Source organism: Miniopterus natalensis, chromosome 10 (assembly GCF_054644295.1).
Source record: "Miniopterus natalensis isolate mMinNat1 chromosome 10, mMinNat1.hap1, whole genome shotgun sequence".
In the NCBI taxonomy this organism is placed as follows: Eukaryota; Metazoa; Chordata; class Mammalia; order Chiroptera; family Miniopteridae; genus Miniopterus; species Miniopterus natalensis.
Window position 1 is genome coordinate 80,192,423 of NC_142090.1, and position 25,364 is coordinate 80,217,786.

The 25,364-nt window shown below is 47.3% G+C and overlaps 1 protein-coding gene across 1 annotated transcript in view; it reads right to left on the reverse strand.

The window, feature by feature from the left end:
• Positions 1 to 25,364, reverse strand: part of ELMO1 (engulfment and cell motility 1) — a 272,460-nt gene that overhangs the window by 86,535 nt on the left and 160,561 nt on the right. The window contains exon 15 of the mRNA XM_016222320.2: positions 14,267 to 14,403. Coding sequence (XP_016077806.1) covers positions 14,267 to 14,403 — 137 coding nt within the window. The remainder of the gene's footprint in view (positions 1 to 14,266; positions 14,404 to 25,364) is intronic.

The window sequence follows — 25,364 nt, forward strand, 5'->3', positions numbered from 1 at the left end:
TTCACATGCAAACGGCTCCACCTTCTGAGACACTAATTCGTTTCTGATATTCTCCATCAGAGAACTTCGCGGTAAGTGGCAGAGATGAAATCTGTCCTATCAGATGCTTAACACCCGATGCCCTTACTTTACTCTCTGCCACAGAGTCACAGGAAACTCATGTGTGCTGGTCTCTTCCCGCAGCAGGGACTGCACTGCGTCAGAAGGGGTGGGCCAGGCTGAGGGGGAAGAGGGGACGGTTTCTGAGCAAGAGGGGAACCATGAAGGTCAAAAAGGTGAGCATATGCAGCCTGCCCAGGTGAGGAGAGGGGAGGAGGAACGCCCTAGAGGGTAGGCAGTCAGCCCCCAGGAGGTCTTGGCAAAGCAGAAGCAGTTTGAGAGCTTAGAAGGGCGTCCAAGAGGTCTGTATACAGCTGGACACAGAACCTCGGGGTGCAGACACCCATACGACCAAGAGGGTTACCACAGGGGATTCTGGAGTGAGTCCTGTTTAAAGTTGGCTTTGTAAGAAGCCAGTCACAGCACAATTAGGCGCCCAGAGTTTCGATGACTCTCAGCAACAACTCAGAGCCTCCTTAGAAAAACCAATTCAGAGTGAGCCCAGTCCCGTCAAACCAGCTCTGCCCCCAGAGGACAGGCCTGTTCTCAGACTCAGTCCTCCAGTGTCATCAGCTTGTCACAGTCAGATCACTTCCAACTGCCCCATATTCTGCTTCCAGTGACAGGGAGCTTTGAAATATGATCGTGAACCCCCAGGCAAGTGACATTGACAGGCTATTCCCAACTCTCACAAAGAACCAGCTTCACAACCTAATTTGTGCAGCAATTAAATTAAGACAAAATATAATTTTATTTGATTGCACCAGCACTTGCCTACATCGTTAAGCCAGTATTGCAGGACAGAGTTAATTTGATACTCTAAATAAAAGGTGGCCCCGATCCATTCACATGCAAAAAAGCTGCTCCTCCAAGGCCTCCCAAGGCAGTCATGAAACCTGATGTCCACAGTGTACCACCTACAGTTCTCTCAACCTGGACACCAGCATGAGCATTGCAAAGCTAATATATATACATATTTTTTAATGTTTTTATTGATTTCAGAGAGAGGAAGGGAGAGGGAGAAAGAGATAGAAACAGTGATGAGAGAGAAACATGGATTGGCCGCCTCCTGAGCCCCCCCACTGGGGATTGAGCCTGCAACCTGGGCATGTGCCCTGGCTGGGAATCGGACCATGACCTCCTGGTTCATAGGTTGTCACTCAACTACTGAGCCACACTGGCTGGGCTGAAGCAAATATTTCAAACAACCACGCGTTCAACCATGACCGAGCACTCTTGCTTATATTTTTGGAAATCTGCTGTTAAGACGTCCTAGCTGTTCTGCACATACACTGAAAAAAAAAAGAATTTCACCAAAAAAGTCCAGTTTGGAAGCAAAGGCCTGGCCTCCATTCATTCAACTAATGTTTAGGAACCTCATGTTCCTTTCAAGTCTTGGGAACCCAAGAGCACAGCCTTAGTATCTTGAAAGTAATAAAGCTCCACTTGCTAAGTTTTCTCTCCCTGGGCTCGTCGCATTTCCTGTCTTTTCCTGCCAACTCTGTTCTGCTCCCCTCATGAGCATCTATTTGTACAAAAGAGCCTCCTAAGTGAAGTCCTTCCTCTATGTAATTCCGTCCTTTGACTTATTTCCATACAGTTTGCTGCTGCACATGCCACATTCTTTCACAATGATCTCTTTCTAGACGTATCCCCAATGCAGTGGGCTCCTTAGGGTAGGTTTATTAACACAACACCAGGAATACTGTCTATAGATGTCTCTGACACCTCAGCCAAGAACTCAACATCTTCTTGCAAACCATTATACTTAGGGACGTCACAAAAGCCTTCTGAGTACCTCCCTGCCATTCTACCCGGCACTGTGGATGAAGTTATCAGCCGAGGCTATCTTTGAAAACTTCTCAGTGACTCATCCTGTTTCCTCCCATCCCTTCCTCCTCCCACTCCTGCCATCCCCAGCGGGAGAGAGAAGAGGGGGAGCTGGAAAACACTCTGAAAGCTCCCCTCGGAAATCCATTCTACGAGCGGTGCAGGTGCTGGGCCAGCTCCGGCTGCCACCTGGCTCATCTTTTCAAGGATGTGACATCTGCTCAGAACTTCCTTCCAGTTAATGAGTCTTCCTCAGATGGAGCCTCAGAGGGCTTTTGATCTTAGTACCAATCAAGTTCAGGCTGAAGATGCAGGGCGCTTGCTGAGCTAGCACAGTTGGCTCAAACCCATGCTTTATTTCAAGGAGGAATGAACAAACATAGCCTGAATTTATAACATGAGGTGCGAGGTCAAAGAATTCCCTCTAAATCAGGACCGCTGATCAGACCACATCTGGAGCTGGTTGAGAGTTTGTCACCCCCTTTTTAAATTAAATTTTTTTAAAAAAATGAGAGTGTAAAATATACATGTTCAACGGAGAAAATGTGTAACGTTACAAACATTAATAAAAGAGAAAAAAATAATTGTAGTTAATCACACCATGTAGGAAAAATCATTGTTAAAATCATTCAAATTTAAGGTCAAAACCTTCCTAGTTTGTATTTTTTACTTGGTTAAGGTATGAATTTGCATGCTGCTCCCCCCACATTTAACATAATATATGAAAACTGCTTTTTTATATTTAGATACTATCCACTAATATCACTTTGAACAACTGAAAAATTAAACACAGAAATAAACGTGCCCAGACATTAATATATCATCTCCTTACTGATGAACTGTGGGGTTATTTTCCATTTTCCTCCACTATAAATAACAAAATGAACATGTATATGCAAATGCCTATTTTTCTTCCCAGAATATCTGTGTTTCTACACAGCCACACTGGGGCACCTGGCTTTATAAATGAGGTCATCAATTGCGGGCAAATTTCCCAACAGGAACTTTGTCCCCAAAAATGTCTCTAAATCCTACTGAAATGTCAAGGTTTCTTCCAGCAAAGTGGCAGCAGGGGGCCCTTTAATGTCACTGTGGATGACAATTCCTCCTTTCCTTTCTGCAGAAGGAGCCCCAGGTCTGTTGCCCCATGTGAACAAGGGGCAGGTGGAGGGGAGGCAATGGACCTCACAGACCACAGGAGGCTGGGTCTCCCAGGCTCAGCATCAGCCCGGGGCTGGGATGTGAATGTGTTTGCCAGCATCTCGGGCTCTGGTCTCTGCGCAGGAGCCACATATCAGCATGAAAGATCAGCTGGCTTTTGTGAGGCAGCGAATGCCACCCAAACAAAAATCTAAAGGTGTTTTTAAGGCGCCCGTGCGCGCGCGCGCACACACACACACACACACACATTCCTTTTCTTTCTCTTCTGGAAGTGTCTGAAAATTTTTTTTCCTGGTCCTAAAAGAAATTGTCACTCTGAAGAACCACTCCTACTCCCGTTATATCTTAGCTACACAAAGCTCTTCACTTAGGGGCTGAATTCGTTCTACAGTTTGCAAAGTTTGTTCCAGAATGAGCCTTTTCCTTTTAAAGCATTATCAGCTCTTTTTTAAAAAAATTACCAGCTCTCTTTTTTCCCATTAATGGCTTGATAAAAATTCAATCCAGCCTGGCCAGTGTGGCTCAGTGGTTGAGCATCATCGCATGCACCAGGAAGTCGGTTGCTGGCTCAATTCCTGGTCAGGGCACATGCCTGAATTGCGGGTTCGATCCCCAGTAGGGGGCGTGCAGGAGGCAGCCGATCAATGATGTCTCTCTCTCATCAATGTTTCTCTCTCTCTCTCCCTCTCCATGAAATCAATAAAAAATAAAAATTCAACCCAGGTAACCTTTGTTGAGCACCTATATAACTTTTTGGTTGGCACCGTGGGGTAGAAAGGCGAAGGAAGATCTGTCTTTGCTCTCAGGAGCAGAGCCAAGGAAGAGAGTGTAGATAACTACCTGCAATCTCAGACCCGGTTATAAATGGCGCTTTCAGGATTCTCCGTACCGCTGAGGCCGAGTATGTGGGAAGCGGCTGGCACCCAGGGGGCTACAGGACTGTCAAGGGGAGAGTGAGACCAACCCAGCAGACGGACGGCTCAGACCCCGCAGAAGGCCAGCGGGATCCAAATGGTGACTAATTTCACCCGGGGTAACCCCTGGCCTCATTATGCTCACCGCAACACATCAGCATGCTCGGGGCATGCCCCGCCACCCCTGGAAACGGAAAGCGCAGGTGAAGACCCCGCACGGCCACGAGGCTCTTCAGAGAAACCTCCGTCCCTGACTACTGCTCCCCCAGGGAACGCCTACCCCGGGTTCCATAGGCCTCGCTGCGGGAAGCAGCTCTCGCTAAGGGCTGCTCTGTCTGTGGAGCGGCCCGCACTCTTCTCACTGCTTCGTTAGTAAACTCACCCCGTTAACCTCCACACTGGCTCGGGTTTTTCTTTCCTGCTTGAGGCCGAGGACCCACAGTGGGTCTCGGGCCTCTGGGGCCCGGACGCCGGGAACAACTGCATCATTGTTTCAAGACAGACAAGAGGTGTCCAGAGACCTGTGTGAAGTAAGCTAATTGGCTAAAATTAGTTTTCAAGCTCAGTGTATGCCCGAATATGTTAAATGCTGCGGGAGAGGAAAAAGAAAGTGTGCCTACTGGAAAATAATCAATTCTGCATCTTTGGGTGGGCTCCACAGGCCCATGAGCTGGGCCTTACAGGATGGGCAGGATTTCAACAGAAAAGGTGGAGAACCTTCCTGGCTGAGGGAACACGGGCAAGGAAGAGACCTGGGTGTACAAACCGTGCTCGGGGCGCCGTCAGTGTGACTAATTACAGGGCGGCAGGGGCGTGTTGCAGGGTGCGGCAGGCGTTTGTTTGGATAGTGGTTGGCAACGGAATGTGGAACTTTGGTTATCACGCTGCAAAGAGGAAGCCAAAGGCCTGAGAGTGTGGACGTGTTATTGGAAAAACTGTGTTTCTGCAGGTTCGGGAAATAAACTTGAAGGTGAGCCCAACCCACATTCAGGGCAAGCGATGAAAAGAAAAACAGCCTACGTAAGAGACGGAGGTGGCGGGAAGCAGGGTCATAGCGGCAGGAGCCAGGTGACTCTTCTCATACACTGGTGGAGCCACAGGATCGGGGCCTTTCCGGAGAAGAGGCGAGGAGCCCAGGGATCGCTCCCGGTTCCAAGTCTAAGACGTGAGGTGCACTGCCACGTCACGCCTAGAGCTGAAGGCAGACTCATGATGAGGGGCTGTGTGGGAAGGGGGGGCGGCAGGAGGGAAACCAGGTGTCCTTGGGAAATCCCTAAGCCAGAGGGGACAGTGAAAGGTGGGGGCAGTGCCTCGGGAGTCAGGCAAAGGAGAGGGCCCCAGGAGGCACAGGCGGGGACGTGAGGCAGGCTGAGCGCTGGGAAGGGGCCCTAGGCCTTGGCCCTGGGACTCGACCCTCGGGAGGTGCGGCCGACAGATAAAGCAGCGCCGTGCGTGGGTGGCTGTGGGTGACCGCAGGCCACAGCGAGTGGAGGAGGCGGGCGAGTGGGGACAGCATTCTGTCTGGAGAACTTGGCAGAGCGGGGAAGGAGAGACGCCGAACCATAAATCGAGAGAGAAACAAGGGCTGAAGCAAACAAAACTCTTTTCCAGATAGGAGAGGTTTTGGTAACTTTCTTAGGCTGAAGAGAAGAAATTGAGTGGGGAGGAGGGAGGGTGTCAATAAGCTTAAAGATGTGAGAAATAAAAGAGGTATTTTTACAAATTTGGGAGATCTATCTTCTTTTCCATCAGAGCAGAAATGTGTAACAATGTGACTTCTTTCTAGGCTTAAATTAGAATAATTTAGCAATTCTCTCCATTTCCACTTGCTTCTTGGAAATCAAGTATTTTGTGGCTAAAGAGGTTTTCAGGTATTCAAAATACTGTCCATAGTGGTGCATGTTAGAGTCATATTTCTAGTCATCTTTTAAAATTTTATTATTTTATTCTAATATTATCAGTAGTAACTGAACAGCGATAAATTATTTTATTTTTTCCTTTAGTATATGTAGTGTATCATATATACATCTCTGTTTGTTCATTTCCAAAGCCATGGTAAGAGAGTTTTTAAGAAGAGAGTGGCCATCAGGGTCAAGTCCTGCCAAGAAGGCAAACAAGGTAGAGATTTAAACATGCCACCCCAGGTCACTCCTGACTTTGTCAAAACCAGTGGCTTTTGTGGCTACAGTGGTTTTCAAGTATTGACAATATAACTTAGTGCTATTGAGTCATATTTATGACTTAGTTATATTTTCAGTGAGGGCAGAAAATGGGTCATAATAGATTAATAAGCTAATGGGAAGGGACAAGAAATGATAAGCAGAGGCAACCATTAGAGGACACCTGGTGGGTGGAGGATTGAGAAGCAGTTATTTATGTGTTTTTTAAAATGCAGGAGATTTAAGTACATTTATATGCTGGTGAGAAGAGAGCGCCCAGGAGGGGGAGATTGATGCTGTAAGGGTCAGAAGGGTAAATGACCACATCCCAGAGTGGATGAGAGGAAGGGCACACAAAGCACAGAAAGGGGAGCCTGCCTCCGGCTCACCGGGGACACCTGTGCCTAGAAAGGAGGGGTGGTGAGTGCACAGGTGGGAGTGCCCCCCAGGCCGTGGGCAGCGGGGGCACCGTGTAACCCTTCTCGCCCCTTCCCTCGGGGAAATGGCCCAAGTGCTTTACACACATTAGGGTAGGCCAAAATAATTTTAAAATTTTGCAATTCAGAAATGGTCAGATATTGGCCATTTCATATGATCAGTCTAATACTGGCTCATTTAACCCTCAAAATACCTACATTAAATCCACATTTAAGCAAGGAAGAGACTGAGAAACTAGGCGAGGTCCATCCAAGGCAGCCCAGCAAGGATGTCACGAAGCTAGGCTTTGAACCCCACGCTGTGGGTCCATGCCCTTGGTTCACTGGGCTTACTGATTGAACTTATTCTTCCTTTGTGAATTTTCAAACTCTCTTCTTGATTCCTTAGCCAGGGTGTGGGGGTGGAGAGTGAGGAGGTGGTGGGGTGAGGGAGCGGGGTGTGGGGGCGAGAGCCAAAGCTGAGGAAGTCCGGCAGCTCCAGGTAGGTCTCCATTATCAGCCAACTCCGTGCTAAAGGGTTTTATTACATGCAAATTTAATGAACACAATATCCTGGTAAACCGCATCGAAAACCCATGATACTTTTATTCACAACCATATTTTTCTGGCATGTGCACAAATGAATTTTATCTGTCTGAAAAAACTCAAAACCAACTCTCCATCCCTGACTGACCAGCAGCTGCTTAGTTGAGGCCTGGAGCAATATCCAGGGTGGACGGGTGGCCCGACCACAATAAAACAAGCCAGGCAGCCTTTTCTAACATGCTTGAGGTCAACAGCATCTCCATTTCAGAGACCTTTTATCGCAAGAGATGCCTTTTATTACAAACAGCAGCTCTGAGGCATGACTCTTTCCCTTTTCTGCTTCTGCGTGAAGGGCACATAGTGGCCCGGGAGCTTTTGGACAGAACTCCACGCCCTGTGATTCATGAAATGGAAATCTGGCATTCTGTGCCAATGACATTTACTTCTGCGGCAGCTCAAGCGGCAAAAAGCCAAATGCCGAACCCCTCGGGTGCAGCCCAGCCACGCAAACGGACACGAGAAGGAGAAACGAGGAGAAGGGACCTCATTCCAGGGCATGGATGGCCTCCAGCATTTGAAACACACAACGCCTGGGGTGAGCTTCAAGTCTCCCTACGCTTACGACATTCTTGGGGAAAGAATTGTTTTTCTTAACTTAGAACTTTGGGAGGGCAAGGTAAAACGCAAAGGATGATTTTTGTGAACTGGGAGGAGATGGCAGTCACCTAAATGAGACAGGCTTCCAGAAGAACGTTTGTCCTTTGTACTAGAAGTCCCTCAGCAGCCAGCCGGGAAAGGATAAGGTCCGTTATTGACATTATTTTCCCCACTGGCCTGGAAACAAAGCACGACTAGTGGGGAAGAGAGTGCTCCTGAGATGGCCAGGTGTGTCGTCAAGCAGAACTACAAGAGAGGTAAGAAAGAACAAAGGTGGAAAAATGAAACAGAGGGATTGTTTTTAACTCCGGGCTCCAACCAAGCTCCTCCTCAGCTCATTTTGCAACTGTTCAATGTCTTTGAGGCTTTCCATTCACTTTATATAACGCTACACATGTGAAAAAATAATTACTACTGTCATTTTTAGTAAGAAATGAATGGCAAAATCATTTTGTAACTCCCTCAAAGTTTTGACACCTGAAGGAGAGATCTGCGATGAAGGATCTAGAATTGTTTCTCAGTAGGATCTGCTGGCATTTGGGGCAAGGGAATTCTTTGTTCTATAGAATTTCAGAATACTTAGTACCTACGGTCTCCAGGAACTGAACCACAGTGCCCATCCCACACTATAGTGGTGTAAATTAGCTCACCTTAGTGGCCAGGTGGCCCATTTTAGACAATGAGTGAATTAAATATTTATGGCCATGTATTCCTTGGACATTCAACCCAAAGTAAGTGAGCAGATATTACTTAAAAAAACATCTGGAAGATATTAAGATTTAAAGTTATGATTCTTGCTTCTAATGACATGTTGACTTAATTTGGAAAGACAGACTGGCAAATAAACTACTACTACACAGCGAGCAGATATTTTCCAAAAGAAAATTAGACTTTCGTGCTGTAGGGGTAGAGGTACAGAATTTCACGCTGAATGAAAGGAAAGTGGTCACCATCTCTTTGAGGTGGTATTTGTGCAAAATCCGAAAATTGAGTTTCAACAGGCAGATGGGGGGGTGATTTCTGGCAGAGGGAGTTCGGATGAGCAAACACCTGCGACAGCAAAGCACTGTGGCCCACAAGGAATGATGGGCAGGTGGGCCCAGGCAGAGCTTAGGGCAGGTGAGGACGACGATGTGAGGGTGAAGCAGAAACGTACGTTCGGCAAATCAAAGAGAAATCTGAACGTCCTGGTGTAAGGCCATGGAACCTGTGAGGCCGGCGGTGGACACCGATGGATTAAGAGCAAGAATGATATGGTGAGAGCTGCGTGGAAGGACATTTGGAAGGTGGGAAGGTTCCAAAGCTGGGAGATATGTTACTACCACAGTTGGTGTCTCAGTCAGCTATTGCCACACTAACGCTGTGTAACAAATAATCCCAGCAGCCAAGAAATTCTTCTCACACTTCCAGGTGTATGGCTCAGCTGACGTGGCTGATTTAAGCTGTAGTTCTGCGGGCAGACTGAGGACACTGTACTCCACACACCTCCTCCTGGGACCTCAGGCGTCAGAAGGAATATCTATCTATACGACCGCTCCTTTATCTTCTGTTCTACCTTAAGAAACACATCCCTGCATAAATGTGCATTTTCAACCCTCTTTTAACATAATTTACTTTGCAATTACAAGATAAATATTTTCTTTTACATCAAAGAAGACTTGTAGTTCATGAGAGATTCTATCTAATTGCAAGCTTCTTAGCTGTCCAGCTCTGACTCCTATCTGCCCTTAATTTAAAATGCCTTCATCTCCTTGTGCCTTACTTAAAATGTAGGTGATTTCCTTTTAATTGGATATGTATCAGTAAAATGGTTTCTGTGCCATTATCAAACCCTGATATAATCCACAGAGAAATATGGAATTCAGGTCGGAGGAGCCAGTTAACAATTCATACAGTGCCCCAAAGTGTAACTGATGAAAGGGTAAGAAGTTCCAGAAGCCGCTGAAGACAGTTACGAGAGCAGGTCACACTCAGGGATGATCTGCGATTGAACGGAGGGATGGACACATCTCACTTCTGCCTGGCAGAGGAGCCTGTGGACTCTTCCCTTCTCATAATTGGCAAGTCTCAATTCAGCACGTGTCACACACGCAAAAAAAAAGATACACTGACTCTGGGAAGACTTTGGAAATGAGAACTCTAAGCCAGGCCACACACACAAAGAAACTCCTACCGTGTATACTTACTGATATCAGTCTTATCCAAAATTATTCATGAGCCTAAGCCAGGGTAAATCTCATTCCTTTATATAAATGCTCCAGTTATAGAGAATGTCGAGAAAGTAAAACTTGTAAGCAGTGTGTTCGGCCAACTAAACCCAACAGTTAAACTTCAAATAGATTTTGAAGCGTTTAACCATGTCTTAGAGAAATTACATGAGCAGAGTCAACAAAATCTAATTCTTTCTGGATGACTCAAGAACCTCCTGTACTCCTCCTTCAACGCACAACCTCAGGATGGTCCCCAGCAAGGGAGCACTTTATGGTCATCCCAGCATCCTCATAAAAGTCACATGGACCCTGTAAGCTGAAACCAATGGCACTATTCTCAGTGAATCAGTCAACCAGGGGAGGAGCTCGTCCACCTTTCTGAGAGTGTTTGCTATCAGCAGGGCCGTGAGCAGCCTTTTTCTTTTCAGGCATTAAGATCTGTGACACCTGCTGTTTCAGGCCAGATGGAGCCAAGCAGTTCATCTCCCTGACACATCCGGAGGTTCAGAGCCCACCCTGCCATAGGAATTTTCCCGTCCCCATCTCTCAGATGATGAATCGGAAGCTGACAGCATTCGGTCCCTTGCACAAGGCCATCCAGCTGACAGCTGTGCCCTGCCTGCCTCTGAGATTCAGCTAAGACCGCTTCCTCCTCACTCAGGAATTGGGCCCAACCGTGGTCAAGATCTCCTTTTGCTGCCAAGCAAAGTTCAATGGATCTCCGTTCAGGGGTATGGAGAAATCTATATTTATAGACATCGGAACAAACTGTCTGGGGAAATGAAAGCAGCTCAGTTATAATGCAAGATGGAGTTCAAATTACTGCCAAGTTAGGTGCGTCTGTTGAGATCAGCACCTCTCACTTGTGTGGAGCAATTTCCAAAGCTACCCTTGGAGGGCCTGATCCTCACAGTGACTCTAGGACATAGCAGTGCTATGATTACTGTTGTTGTTATTGCTGCTACTAGTTTATAGATGAGAAGGGACTTGGCAGCTAAAGGGCATGCTCAAGGTCACACTGCTAGGGAGGGGCCACATGGGACTCTGACCAGGCTCTCCAGGGGCTCTCAGCCTTGGCTCTTTCTCCTTGCCTTGCATGCTCAATGGTGGAGGGGGACAGTGCCCCCAGGTGGTGAAAATTGGTTCTTGGTGGAGGAAACAAAACGGAACTTACTCTTACCTATGTGTAAAGCACAATATGTATACGTATTACACAAAGGGCTAACAGTGTATCTGCGTTAATAAAATTTCAGGGAACAGTGATTAGGGAAACATCTAAAAAAGCTTTCGGGACAGTGGTGATGCACAAGAGTTTGAGAAATTGCGCTCCACTCCTTGGTGACCTCCTTATCGTGGTCACGCACAAGATCCCTGTGATTCCTACATTTATTTTCTGAAAGTGTAAACACTGGGGCGTAGTGGGTAAGATACCAAATGAAAAAATAAGTTACCGGTCCCTTTCTCGGTGTTTCACTGTCCTTCAATAGTATAAATACTGATGAGGACCAGGTAAGAGGCTTTGACTACCTTCCAACTGAAAGTGGCCAGTCCATGAAAAACGGTGGCACTTGGTCAATGAATAGTATAAAAGCACACACACGCCCAGCTGGTGTGACTCAGTGGTTGAGCATCGACCTATGGTCCCGGAGATCTCCGTTTGATTCCCGCTCAGGGCACATGCCTGGGTTGCGGGATCAGTCACCAGTAGGGGGTGTGTAGGAGGCAGCTGATCAAGGACTCTCATCATTGATGTTTCTCTCTCTCCCTCTTCATTCCTCTCTCTGAAATTAAAAAAAATATATTTAAAAAAAAAAGTGCGCGTGCACACACATGAAGCCATCTGCTACCTCTCCAGCAGAAACATCAAAGGACAAAAAAATCAATCTATTCAGATGATGCATTTGCTTCTAGAGAAGGTTCGATTTTCTTTAGCCCAATCTGAAGACCTCTGTGCAACAGGACAAGCCTTCAGAATAAAGACCCATAAACAGCCGGGACAGCTGAGAAATGGATAGCCCTGCCGCACGGCAGCAGGGCCTTGAACAGACTTCTCTCCTTAAATATTAATGTTTCAATTACGACGCACACCTACTATATTAGCTACACCGGGCTCCACGCAGATCAACAGCGGTGGCGCTGGGCAGAATCCTAATGCGGAGAAACAAGGCGGCGAGCTCTGCAGCTCCCTGGACGCCCACGCACAAAGCCGCCTTTCACCACTTGCTCGAGATGCTTTAAGTCACCTGCCTCATGCAAATGCGCCTCATGTTTATTCACGCAGAGGGTTACAGACCACCTTTCATTCCCTGCGCCAGCTCTGCTCATCAGCAGCCTCTGAGCCGGCCCAGCCTGGAAGGGCCCCCTGAGTATGTAATTGCCCCTGAAATACATGCCCAGAGAGTCAGGGAGCTTGAAGCAGTTTGGCAACGAATATATTTCCTTTTTTAAATTCATGCGATGGCTGCCTTGAAGGTTTCAAACAAGTCCCTTTCTACACTAAAGCATAACCCCCTGGATGTGACTAGTTGGCACGATGTCCCGTGGACGATCCTCCTGGGGAGGTCTCTGGATGCCTCTCTCCTCTGCACTGCTTTGTCCTCGTGGCGGAGAAGTCCTCCCACCCACTTGGGCAAAGCCTATGGCCTCGCCAGGCCCAGCTCGGCTTTGTTCTGTGGGCCTGGGTTCTCCGGTGCCCGGGTCTCCTGTTGGAAGGCAGGGTTCTTACCTGCTAGCCTGAGAGTCTAACCTCCACTGCACTTCGCTTTGTTTATTGTGCTGTCGGGTGAAGTTTAAAATAGTGCTTTTGTTCTAGATTGACTACGTTTTCCAAATCATCAGTCTCTTCTACTTTGGTAATTTGAAAGCATAGCAGAATCACTGGCTCTTGGCTTTTAATGCCGATTTGGACAGCATCTAAAGGAACACCAGTGCTGTGAACAAATGTCTTGATGGTCCCTGGAAGGCTCAGCCATCCCCAGGGAGGTCTGGGCAGCTAGGTAACTGCTGAGGAGGGCTTAACTCCCACCCGCCATTAGGTACATGAGGGGTGTGGAACCTGATGACTTTTAGGCTAATTCCCGTGGCTTGTCACATAGAAAACTAGGGGCCTGATAAGGTTGTTTGGAGGAAAACACCACCAAAACCAATGAAATTTCCAGCTTCAACATAGTTTCTGCTAAAGTTAAATGAGTCATTTAATCCGGTTAACTCCAACTGGGGTACATAACTTTCCCTTTCCTTTTTGTTTGTAACATAACAGCCAAAAAATGTCTTCTTTTGAAAAGTGCAATTTAAAAAAACCTCATAGACACATAGACACAGACCACAGTGTAGTGATGACCAGAGGGAAAGGGGCTGCGGGAGGTAGGAGAGGGTGAAGGGGATCAGTGGTGACGGAAAGAGTCTTGACCCGGGGTGGTGAGCACACAGCACAATGTACAGACGATGTATCATAGAATCATACACCTGAAATCGGTGAAGTTTTATCAACCGATCTCACCCCAATAAATTCAATACAATAGTGCAACTTACTTTTCATAGACAGAATCTTCTTATTATGTACAAAAACCCCCACACGATACAACTACAGAGGGCGTTTTACTTCCTCAAACCATTTTTACATTTGTTTTGGGATACTGGGATCCACTTTTTAAAACATTTTTATTTTCAGGCATCCGGCTCCTGAGTAGCAGAGCCAGGATTAGAATGTGGGCCTTGAGGATCGATGGACATGCTCCTTCATCGACGCCTGCAATTCATGCGAGCTGGCTATACGTGATGTGTGTGTCTACGGAAACGGCTCACCCTTAGTGATCGAATCTACCTTAACAAACATCTTCACTGATAGTTTTAGCAAAAACCCTTTTGACACAGTCAAGGGCTAATTGTCTCAACACATCCATAATCCACAAAGAAACCAAGTGCGCCAGGCCAAGCGGCCTTCCTGACCCCATTCTCTCTGCGGCAGCCACCTACCTGCACAGGTGCAAGGCAGGCGTTTCCTGACAGATCTCACAGTAACAAGGCATCCCAGAGTCACGCTGGCCCCAGCTCAGCAAGCCAGAAGGAACAAAGCTGCTCCAAGCTTGTCCCCAGAAGAGAGCATCACCAACACACAGCCGCATGTCTTTCTTCCTCCTTTCTCAAAGCAACCTGAAACCATAGTTGTCCCCACTCTCCCAATTTGCCAACTGCCTTCCACACAAAGCTAAGGGCCATGCAGAGGCGAGGCTCCTTGCGGGACAAGATGCTGCCCCTCTCCCGGTTCTCCTTACCTTGTTGAAGTCTTCAGAAGTCGCCCTCATCTCCTTCCATGTCTTGTTCAGGAGCTGGATGCAGATGCAGAAGAACTCCTCGAAGGATCTGTCGTGGGTGAAGAACATTGGGTGGAAGTCGTTGCATGTCTCACTGGCTGGAGGAAAGAGAAACAGGCGGACATCTGAAAAGTGAAATGAGAGGACGGCCACTTGGGGGTGCTCCAGAGAGATGACAGGAGGCATAGTTGGCTCATGCCATGGGGGAAAGTAGGAATTCTGGGAAGCAACCCAAGAACAATCCCTGCGCAACTTCCAAGTTTAAGGTCAGTTGGTCAGACCTACCCTTAGGCACAATAATTTTTTGACAGAAGGACGTTGATGCCTAAGCCACACCATGACATGAGCCTTAGGCTGTTCCCGGGTCCCCTGTGTGGAGTGTGAGCTCTGTACCTGCCTTCTTCACCTTATAAAGACTCTACAGACCACCCTCTCCTCCAAGCCCCTCTCTCGCCCTTAACCTCAGCCTCTGCAGAACAACCCGCAGACGGTGCGCTTCCCCGAGCACAGTTGATGGCAACTCCGAAAGTGCCCTTGATCGCTTCCCTAGGGGCTCTTGTCCCTCCGTAGGCAGCAAGCAGGGGACGTCTGAGATTATTAGCCATCTGGTGCCGTTAACCGTTTGCTTTATATTCCCAGGCACAGGTGGCTGGAGGCTAAAGCAATCCAAGTGACTTTCAAGGTCACAGTGGGTTGGATCCTGGACCAAACCATGAGGCCGGCCAGCCTGCCTGCGAGTCCCCCACCGCAGAGCTTCCTGGGGTCAGGCCCCATGCCCTGAGCTCCAGGGGTTGCCACCTCCCCTGACCAGTGCCCCAGCCCCAGCCTCTGCTCAGCTCTCTGTTCAGGTTACACTCTCATTGCCTTTTCCATGCATCACATTTGATCCTACCACGCCTCTTACTACTCCTGTCTTTTGGGTGAGGACATTGGAGCCCAAGGAACTAGGCTTTGTGACCCCTCAACACAGTACCCTGAGTTTTTAAAAAATAAGCTGTTAAGTACTGTGAAAGAATTCCTATTTTATTTGGAATCTCTTAGAGACCAATTAGACTTTAAGGCTCCAAATGGTGGAGTTTCAAGCCCTAAAAGCCCAGGAAAGGCGGGAGGCAGGGTGGGTTACAGCAGAGGCCTTCTGTGCCTGGGGGAGCCCTGCTGCGGCTATGTGGTTGAATCTCAAGTTCACAGGGCGGGATGGGTTACAGCAGAGACCTTCTGTACTTGGGGGAGCCCTGCTGTAGCCATGGGGTTGAATCTCAAGTCCACTCAGAATCCTCTCGAGCAGGCGGAGGAACCCTGACCAGACCTAAGGGGACACACCCTGCTCCAGCAGGGCCACAAGCTATGATACACCAACCTCTTCTAGCTTCATCCTTTACAAACAGTGAATTCCCGACTTCTGAACAATTTAAAGCATCAGCGAAGCAGCCCGTGTTTGCACAGCTCACCTCTTCTGAGGCAGTCGTGTTTGTACAGCTCACGTGGAACCCCCTGTGAAGACAGGGGAAAGCTGCTTTCTTCCAGGCAAGGTCCGGGCGCAGGCTGGCAGCAGCGCCAGTCATGTAGAAAGGGTTAGGGTCTGGGCCGAAGACTTGGGTTCAAGTCCCCGCCATGCCAAGCAAGACCAAGTCATGTCACCTCTCTGAGCCTTGATTTTAACTAAAAAAGTGGAAATAAATCTGTTGGGCTTCTTCCAAGGCCTCAGAGAGGATCACATGATATGAGTCTTGGGAAAGTGCTTTGAAGGGATGAATGTTGACGCAGATACGGAGAGAGGTGGTGGAAGATAATGAATGTTGTGTCAGCCCTGGATCCACATTACTATTTATTACAATGAGCACATGAGGAAGATGTCATCCAAGGCCATGTGGCTTCCAAGGGGCAGAGCTGGAATATAGACTCAGCTCAACGTGGCCCCAGCCCACCACTGCTCTGTCGTATTCGGTTCCTCAATCTGTTTCCCACCTAAGCCCTCCCCTTCCCCCCTCCTCCCAACACGAATCTGAAAGAGTCGCCTTTCTACCCATAGATGATATTTATGAAATAAAATCTGACAAGTGGTACAACTTTAACTATTAATACTTAGGGCATGTTTAGTTTGGGGTTCCTCTCTTTTCTCCCTACTAGTCGTGATCAGAGTGGAGTTAGATTCAAATCACCAGGGCTACTCTCCTCTTCTGGATCCTACTTCACCCTCCCCTCACTCAGGTCAAGCTGCTCTCTTGACAATTCTCCTGAGTATCCAAGAAACAGTCTCCCTGGTTCTAGCTTCTACTGAACTAACTCTTTTACCTTCCTCAAGATATTCTCAGCTCTTCAGCACCCCAAGTTTCCCCAGGTAATCAATCACTGGAGAACAGTATCATTAGATGACTTTACGTGACTTATTTCGAGAAACTAATAGACTGGATTTCTTGTTAATAGAACTCCAATTTTCATTACGACAGAGTGCCCACCTGAAACTACATTTCCCAGCCTCTTGTAAGTAAGAGTGGTCACTATGACAATCCTCACCAACAACAGATGAATGGAAATTGCTGGGGAGCTTCCAGGAAAGGCCTGGCAGTGAGGAATGGACAAACAACAAAGCCAAACAACCTGTCCTTGGCATGTTACACAAGAAACAATGACAAGAAACTGATGTACTTGGGGATTCAGGGCTCCTTGTCTTAAGGTTGTCCCTGTGTTAGAGCCAAGGATGAAGTATTAAATGTTAATGTAATTTTCTTCTAAAACGTTCAAATTGCAGATACCCAGGACTGAGGACTATTGAGCAGGAAGGATCTGTTGAGATGATCTGATCTGTTTCTCTCTCTCTTTTGTAGGTAAGAACAGTGAGAAAGGCAAATGCCAGAAAGGGGCAAAGACGCTGGGGGCCAGATGGGCAGGGTTCAAGTCCAGATTCCATCACCTACTGCTGAGTTACCTGAGCAACTCAATTCATCTGCCAAGGCCTCAGTCTTCTCATCCACAAACTGGGACAACAGTATGAATTTTATCAGGTTGCTGTGAGGACTAAGGGGGTACAGTGACTATAAGAAGTAAGCTCACTGCGGTTGTGAGCCAACAGGATCACTTGGTCACAGTATGTCCAGCGAACCTTGGCCCAGGCCCCTCCCACTGATAAATGTGAACATGCGTCAGCCTAATGGGGTGGCCTCGGTCTCAAGAAGAAGGTCCTTAATTCAGAGGCTTCAACAAACAAACAAAAGCAGGGAAGCTGAGGCTTACTGTTGCTTTTTTTTTTTTTTTTTAAATAAAAACATTTAGTGAGAAAAAAATATTAAATGAGCAGGCAATAATTTTACAAATAAAAGAGAGAAATTTTCAATGAGACAAAAATAGTAACACTTTTTTAAAAACAAAATTGTTGTTAAGCACACTGAGATTCTACTTTATAAAAATCAACTTAATGGTCTTTTAAGTCTGGGACGTTTAGGCCTTCTCAGAGCTGAGGGTAAAACAGATTCTTATGACTTACTGACGTCTAACTCATTTATGAATACGTCAGCATCGTGAGCAGCTATAATCCATGCACCTGTGTTTTAAAAATAAAAATAAGGTTGTATGTATGCTCAGATAGCAAACTGCCTTTCAAATAGATTTCTTCCTCTTTTCCACTGGATGATGTGAGCAGAGGCAGGTGTCCTTACTGGGGTCTCAGAGAACAAGCTCTACAGCCCTGAATACAGAGAACAGGTTCTGGTGCTGCCCTGTGACCTTGAAAAGGTCATCTCAGCTCCCTGGGTTGCAAGGTTCTTACCTGTAAATAAGATGGACTGCCAAGGTTCCTGCCAAGTCGAACATTCTAAGACTATACACGCACACACTCACATATGCACACTCACACTTTACTCATCAGATAGGAACTTTCAACTCCCCAGTGCCCATTGATAATTGTAGGAGTTGGAGGCTGCACAGCCCTCACCTTTATTTCCTAAATTAGTATTTCCTTGAATGACAGGATGGCTCCACATTTCATTTCAGGTGTGAAGGCATCAAAGCAGCATTTTTGATAGGCTCAGAAAATGTTTGATGACCTAGTATTTACTCTTACTTTCATTAGAAAATTGTTAGTTGCTTTTACACCCTCCCGACACATTCATATTCCCAAATGCAGACCATTACGTAAGGAAATTACTTGACTAAAGATAGAATGACAAGCTGACAGGCGAAGGCACATAATTTCTGCTCTTTCATGGGAATTTTCTAAGACAAATGTAATTTTCCAGATGCTGAAAAGCCCTCTTCCAAGCTCTCAATGACCCTTGTTATGCTAAGAGACACTGGGAGCCCATTAACAAGTGGCTGGAGGTCCACAGACATGGGAGGCACTAGCAAATTCTGAATATTTTTACCCAAAGAGATTAGCAGTAGCCTGACCTAAAGGGCATTTTGCTTTAAAATTCTGAGCTACTGGAAGAAGGGGATACATCACACAGCCACGGAAGTATTCAATACAGGAGAACTGCTGGAGTGACTGTAAAAACTTGTCAGTTATCCGCAGCATGGAAACCCCAATCGGTGCTATTGTGGCCCTAAGGTCAGTGTGGATAATGCGGCGATGATTTCTCAGATGCAAATGTATATTTATACCTTTATACCTTTGCAGAAACTCTTACTCAGTGACCTTGGCATTTTCTACTTCTATTTATTTATGTATTTATTTTTAAATATCTTTTTATTGATTTCAGAGAGAGGAAGGGAGAGGGAGAGATAGAAACATCAGTGATGAGAGTCATTGGTCAGCTGCCCCCTGCACTGGGGATCAAGCCCGCAACCCGGGCCTGTGCCCTGACCGGGAATCAAACCTCCATCTCCTGTATCATAGGTTGATGCTCAACCACTCAGCCATGCCAGCTGGGCTATTTTTATTTATTTTTATTTATTATTATTATTTTTGTTAATCCTTACCCAAAGATATTTTTCCACTGATTTTTTTAGAGAGTGGAAGGGAGGGGGGAGGGGGGAGGGGGGAGGGGGGGAGGGAGAGAGAGAGAGACATCTATGGGAGAGAGACACATGGATTGGTTGCCTCCTGCACGCACCCCAGCCAGGACCGGGGATCGAGCCTACAACTGAGGTACGTGCCCTTGGCCAGAATCAAACCTGAGCCCCTTCAGTCTGAGGACTGACACTCTAACCACTGAGCCAAACCGCTAGGGCACCATTTTCTGTTTTTAGACGTGGAGCATTCTTTCACGGCTCGGTTTGGGGTTTGGAAGATGCTAAAAGTTCAGACCTTTGTGGGTGGGAGAGGTGGAGCAGGGAGCGAGGGCAGAGAAGTTGAAGTCCCCCACTGCTCTGGAGTCCCACCAATACAGACCCCCTGTGCCCGCCCCCCCCCCGCCCCCCATTTCAGGCCCTGATCAGAGGCTAGACGGCTGCTCAGCGCTCCCAGCTCTGAGCCTGGGTTAATAGAGCTGCAAACCCTTTTCTGTCCTCTAACGCGCCTAAAAACAGTAGGAAATCAACACTGAAGAGACACTCAGCAGCTAATCCAATGCTCCTTGTTCACCCTCCCTATGGGTCTTTCTAAAAGGACGTCGAGAGAGGAAAAAAAAATACTGACTAGTGTTAGGGCTGAAAATCATACCTGAGCACTGAAAGAGACAATTCGGCAAGAAAGACCAGAGGCCACATCCCAAGCTCGAGGTGTATGTTACAGAAGAGCAGGGGCTCTGGAGCAGGTTGACCTGGGTGCAAATCTTGGTGACATTTTTTTTTTTTTTTTATAATATATATTTTTATTGATTTAGGAGAGGGAGAGAGATAGAAACATCAATGATGAGCGAGTGTCATTGATCAGCTGCCTCCTACATGCTCCCTACTGGGGATGGAGCCCACAACCCGGGCAGGAATCGAACCGTGACCTCCTGGCTCATAGGCCGACACTCAACCACTGAGCCACGCCCGCTGGGCTTTTTAATAGCAATGTGACCCTGATCACATTACACTTCCTCTGGACCTCAATGTCCTCATTAAAAAAAAAAAAGACAAAGCCTCCTATCTTATCAGATTGCTGCTAGGATTAAATGTAAAGCCATACATGGTTCATATATTAACTGAGATAAAATAAGTACTCAGTAAGTGCTAGTTGTCACCAGTTTTAATAGAAAAATAATTATTGTACTTAGCTTAAATTACAAATCTGGAGGAATTACACTTTCAGATAGAAAGACGTTATAAAACTACAGTAATTAATGCATCTTGCTATTGGTCCACAGATGGAAAAACAGAACAATGGAACAGAAAAGGAAGTCTAGATACAGACCTGTATATCCAGTCACTAGATTTACCACAAAGGTAACAGGGCAGTGGAAGAGAGTTTCAATAACTGGTGCTGGGCCAATTATATATGCATCCAGAAAAAATGAATCATGAGTTCCTGCCTCGCACCACCTACAAAAAACAACTCTAGGTGGATTATAAATCTCAGTGTGAAAGGAGAAACAACGGAGCTTCCATATAACACAGGAGAACCTATTCATGACACTCAGGTGAGCAAAGATTTCTTAAGCAGGACAGAACAAGCATTAACCCTAAGGAAAAGTGCTGATCGAATTATATTAAAATCAATAACTGCTCACTAGGAGATGCAATAAGGATGGCAACCTTGGAGTAGGAGAAAAACTTGCAACATTATATTGGTGATATAAATATCCCTATTACTCAGTAAGGAAAAACACAACCCAGCAGAAAAATGGCCACAATGTGAATAGGCATTTCCCCAAATAGAACATCTCAGTGGCAAGTAAACACAGGAAAAGTGCTTGGCTTTCTTAGTCACCAGGGAATATAAATTTAAACAATGAGATACTTTCAAACATCCACCAGAATGGCTACAGTAAGAATACGGAAAATACTAAGTGTTGGTAAGAATGTGGAACAAACGGCATCCTCACACACGGCTGACGGGAGTGGGAATTGTTTGCCACCTTGAAGAAGTGTGGTAGCATTTATCTAAGCTAAAACAGTCATACCCTATGGTACAGCAATGCTACCCAAAGACAGAAGCCCAACAGAAATGCATTCACACGTGCTGCATAAGAAATGCATGCAAATGCTCAAAGCAGCACATTTGTTAGAGCCCCAGACTTGAAACAACCAAAATGTCCATGGAAGAGTTATTAGTTAGATAAATAAATTATAGTTTACTCACACAGAAGCATGCTTATAACAAAAAATGACTTTAAAAACAAAATAGATATAGAGACACAGACACATAGGACAGACTGACGAATCTCAGAGGCAAGGTCGGGGTGGGTGGGTGGGTGGGAAGACATTAACCAAAGAACTTACAGGCATGAATGTGTAGCCTGTGGATAACCTGTGGACACAGACAATAGCGTGCTGAAGGCCCAGGGTGTGTGTGTGTGGGGGGGGGGGGGGCAATGGGGGAAACACAGGGGAGGGGGCATCTGTAATACTTTCAACCATAAAGATACAAAAAGAAACACTACGCTACAACATGAATGAATGAAAACATAACGTTGAACAAAAGGAGTCCTGTACAGAGAGAACATACTATATAATGCTATCGATCTAAAGCTCAGAACAGGCACAATTCACAGAGGAAAAGGTGGGGGAGGGCCCATGACAGCTGTGTAATATTCTCTGTCTTGATCCAGTGGTAACCAAATGGATAGCTGTTGGCTGGAAAATTCATGGAGCTGTATTGTGTTCTTAGGATTTGAACACTTACAAGCGTTTCGGTTACACGTACATGAAAAGTTAATTTAAAATGTAGGACATGAGCTTTCCAATGACTGTGCAGACAGGGTGAAGCTATTCCACGAGACTTAGGCGGGTTTTGGGAGCAGTACCGGGTCTGCCCCGCCCCTCCCCTCTGGAGCCAGGGGTTGGCCTGCATGTCGCCCAGGTACTGGCTGGATGCAAAAGCATGTAACCTGTTTATGCTGGCGTCCTAGTCCCAACTGGTGTCAGCTTCTGACTGCAGTTTAATTTCACCTGGGGAAGGCTAAGACTCTATGCCGCACTTTCTCTCATGGGCGGGATGCTGACCCGCTGTAGTCCTGCAGCTGCTGTATGAACTCTAAGGAGAGTCACTCGTTTCTTTTAAATGAGCTTTTTCCCTCTCTCCCTCCCTCACGAGCATGTGCATGTCCACCTGTCTATCCACCCATCCGTCCCTCTGTCCAACGGCAAGGTGGTTACGAGCATGGCCTTGGAGCCAGTCTGCCTGAGCTTGGATCTGGTTTTGCCACTCACCGTCCACATGACCTTCAGCTCCTGACAGGGAGAGGCAAGTGAAAGATGAGGCCGAAGGTTAGGCTCGCATCAGGTCACGTCATCCTTTGCAGATGGCGTGGGGGGCTTTATTCCCCCCGCAGTGGGAAGCCATTACGTGGGTTTAAATAGGAGCATGATAAAATCCCTTCTCATCTCCTTTCTTACTCCACATTTGGTCTCTTTTAATGGAATTAAAATTCAAGTAATTGAAGATTCCTGCTATTCTGGAATCCATGGACTTGGTATTTTAGTGTCCTGAGGAGGAGTGGTGAGCCAGGTAAAAACCTGAGTGCTCAGTGGTTAGGGGTCAGTCTGGAGTTCGGGGCTGAGGCTGGAGTTTTTCCTATGCACCTGAGCTGTGGGATCCCAACCACGTCCTTTACTGTCTCTGTGTCTCTCTTATGATGACGACAACAGTAACTTATAGCTTGTAGAACCGAGGAAAGATACAGTGAGAAGATTTCCATAAAACACTTAGCAAAGCATTTGCCATATAACAAGCACTCAATAAATGTGAGTCATAAAATGCTGTACAGAACACAAATGTGATGTGTATGTCGCCCCCCAACCCTGAATCTAATACAAGGCTTACAGTGGAGCCTTATTTACCTTCACCTCCCTTCGTGACGCTTCCCCGCTCTGGAAAGTTACAGGACAGTGTTCCCATCATCGTCTTGCGAGATGTTTAACCAAAAGGCCGAATGAGCAGAAATTCCAGTAAATGAAGATTGCTGATAAGAGCGAGCTGTGTGACCCCTGGGAGGTTGCTTAGAATTGAAAATGGTCCTGCTGATACGCTCTGTTTTTGCTCTTTCCTTTGTCCTCTGGCCGAAACCACCAAGAAGGGCAGGAAAATGGACACTGCATCCTTGGAACCTTATCTGTTGGCAAAATAACTGTTTCTGGATCCACCTACAGGTCTACGAGGGGGCTCTTTCTTGTCCCAAAAAGAAAGAAAAAGAGAGCAGGGAAAAATGCAGTCTTCAGGAAGGAGCATCACACTTGAGGTGTGAGCTAGCAATGCAAACCAAGAGGGGCGCGCACTCGCCACAGTGCACCCTGCCCGCCTGGGTGGGCTGCCGCGGAAGGCGGGGAAGGAGAATCCCGGCTGGCAGGAGTCGGAGCAGAGCAGAGAGAACATTCAAGGCACCGCTTCTGCACGCCCTTGTTAGGGCTCCCTTACAGGGAAAATTATTCCGAGAAGTGGCACATTAAGAGACTGTCACACAGCAAATTTAGCAGGGATATAAATAACCGCCTGTCCAACCCTGTGAAAATGGGCCCTCGGGGGTAATGTTGGGAAGGAGGCAGATCGGCGAGCAGCTGGGATGCGCCTCACTGAGGAAGACCCAGCAAGAACCGTGTATACCACCCAATGACCATGGCTCACCCCGACCCGGGGCTCGGAGCATTCGCCAGGGCTGGGGAGCTGGCAAAAGGGGCTATGAATCTTGAATCCAAAAAGGCAAAATTAAGCAAAGAGGACAGGCCAAGGCCTGCTCATCACATGCATGTTCAGCGAATGACTCCTCTTAAAAACTCAGCAATTACCTGTAGCTGTCGGGATAAGATGCACTGCTTTGGCAAGGCATTCGGCCTCCCGGCCCGACCCTCCTGCTCTCCTCCCCACTGTCCTCTGACAGGCCTGGGCCCTGAAGTCAGTCACAGTGTCCACCTCTGCGTCAGGTAAACCACCCTGCGCGCACCTGCACAGGTTAAGCTGCTGGGTTCCCCTTTCACGGAGCCCACTGAGTCATCCTCGAAGCCCCTCCCTTTACTGGAGACACTTCCCTCCGGCTTGTCCACCTGTCTCTTCCTTTGTGCTTCTACAGACCTTGACTTTCTCCACCTGTTTGGGTCCCCTCCTGATTATGAACCTACGAAAGTGGGAACTTCGATTTGCTCATTTCTGAGTTCTGTTCGGTCCTCCCAGGGCCAGCCTTCCACAAACACACTCCTGCACTACCTTCCCACTGTCCTTCGCCTGGTGCCTCCAATTTCTCTTCCATGTGATCTCCACTGTGCCCACTTCAGGCATGCTTATGGGACAGCATAAGGGGTGTCCCCCAACTTTGGTACAACACCGATCTTGGCACACCTTGGAAGGCTCCCACATGCTTGAAAATAGCTCAACCTGCAAAATGAGGTCCTCCGCCCTCTCTCCCCCAATTTTCTGAAACCCGAGTGTAGGTGTTCTCTTAAAAGAACAGTGGGGAACATGACAAAGGAAGCAAATTCATTACACAAATTCAACAGAAGAGAAAAACAAACCTGATTATGTTCCTAAAATACAGAGACGTAACCCTCCTCCATAGACCAACTGCCAACCCCTAGCCCCTGGGGGGCGGGGTCCCTGCACCATTCCTCTCCCTGCCTCCCTGGCCACACATCCGCTTGGAGCAGGGGCTCTGGTTTAGTGCCCGTGTCGGGCCCCTCTCGGACTCTGCGACAAGGAACAGATGGTACCACGGATTGCACTGCAGTGTTAACAAAGTGTTCGCCGTGGGCAGTGACATTAAGGGAGATGTGGAGAGATGGAGAGATTAAGGGAATAATCCACTGACAATCATGCTTTTGCCAGTGTGGGATTTGAGAGGATGGCGATCTATATCGGTGAACATGAAAAGAGTTAAATCTCTAATCCTTTGGCCTCTCTGCAGTTCTGTTCAGTCCTCTTAAACAGGAGTGATACGGAGCATGGCTCTCTCCGCCCCGGGATCATGTGGGCAGGTTTGTGCAGGGGACACAGAGGCCCTTCCTTGTCTGAGCAGAATGCGAGGGCCCCAGAAGCAGGTCACCAAGCCTG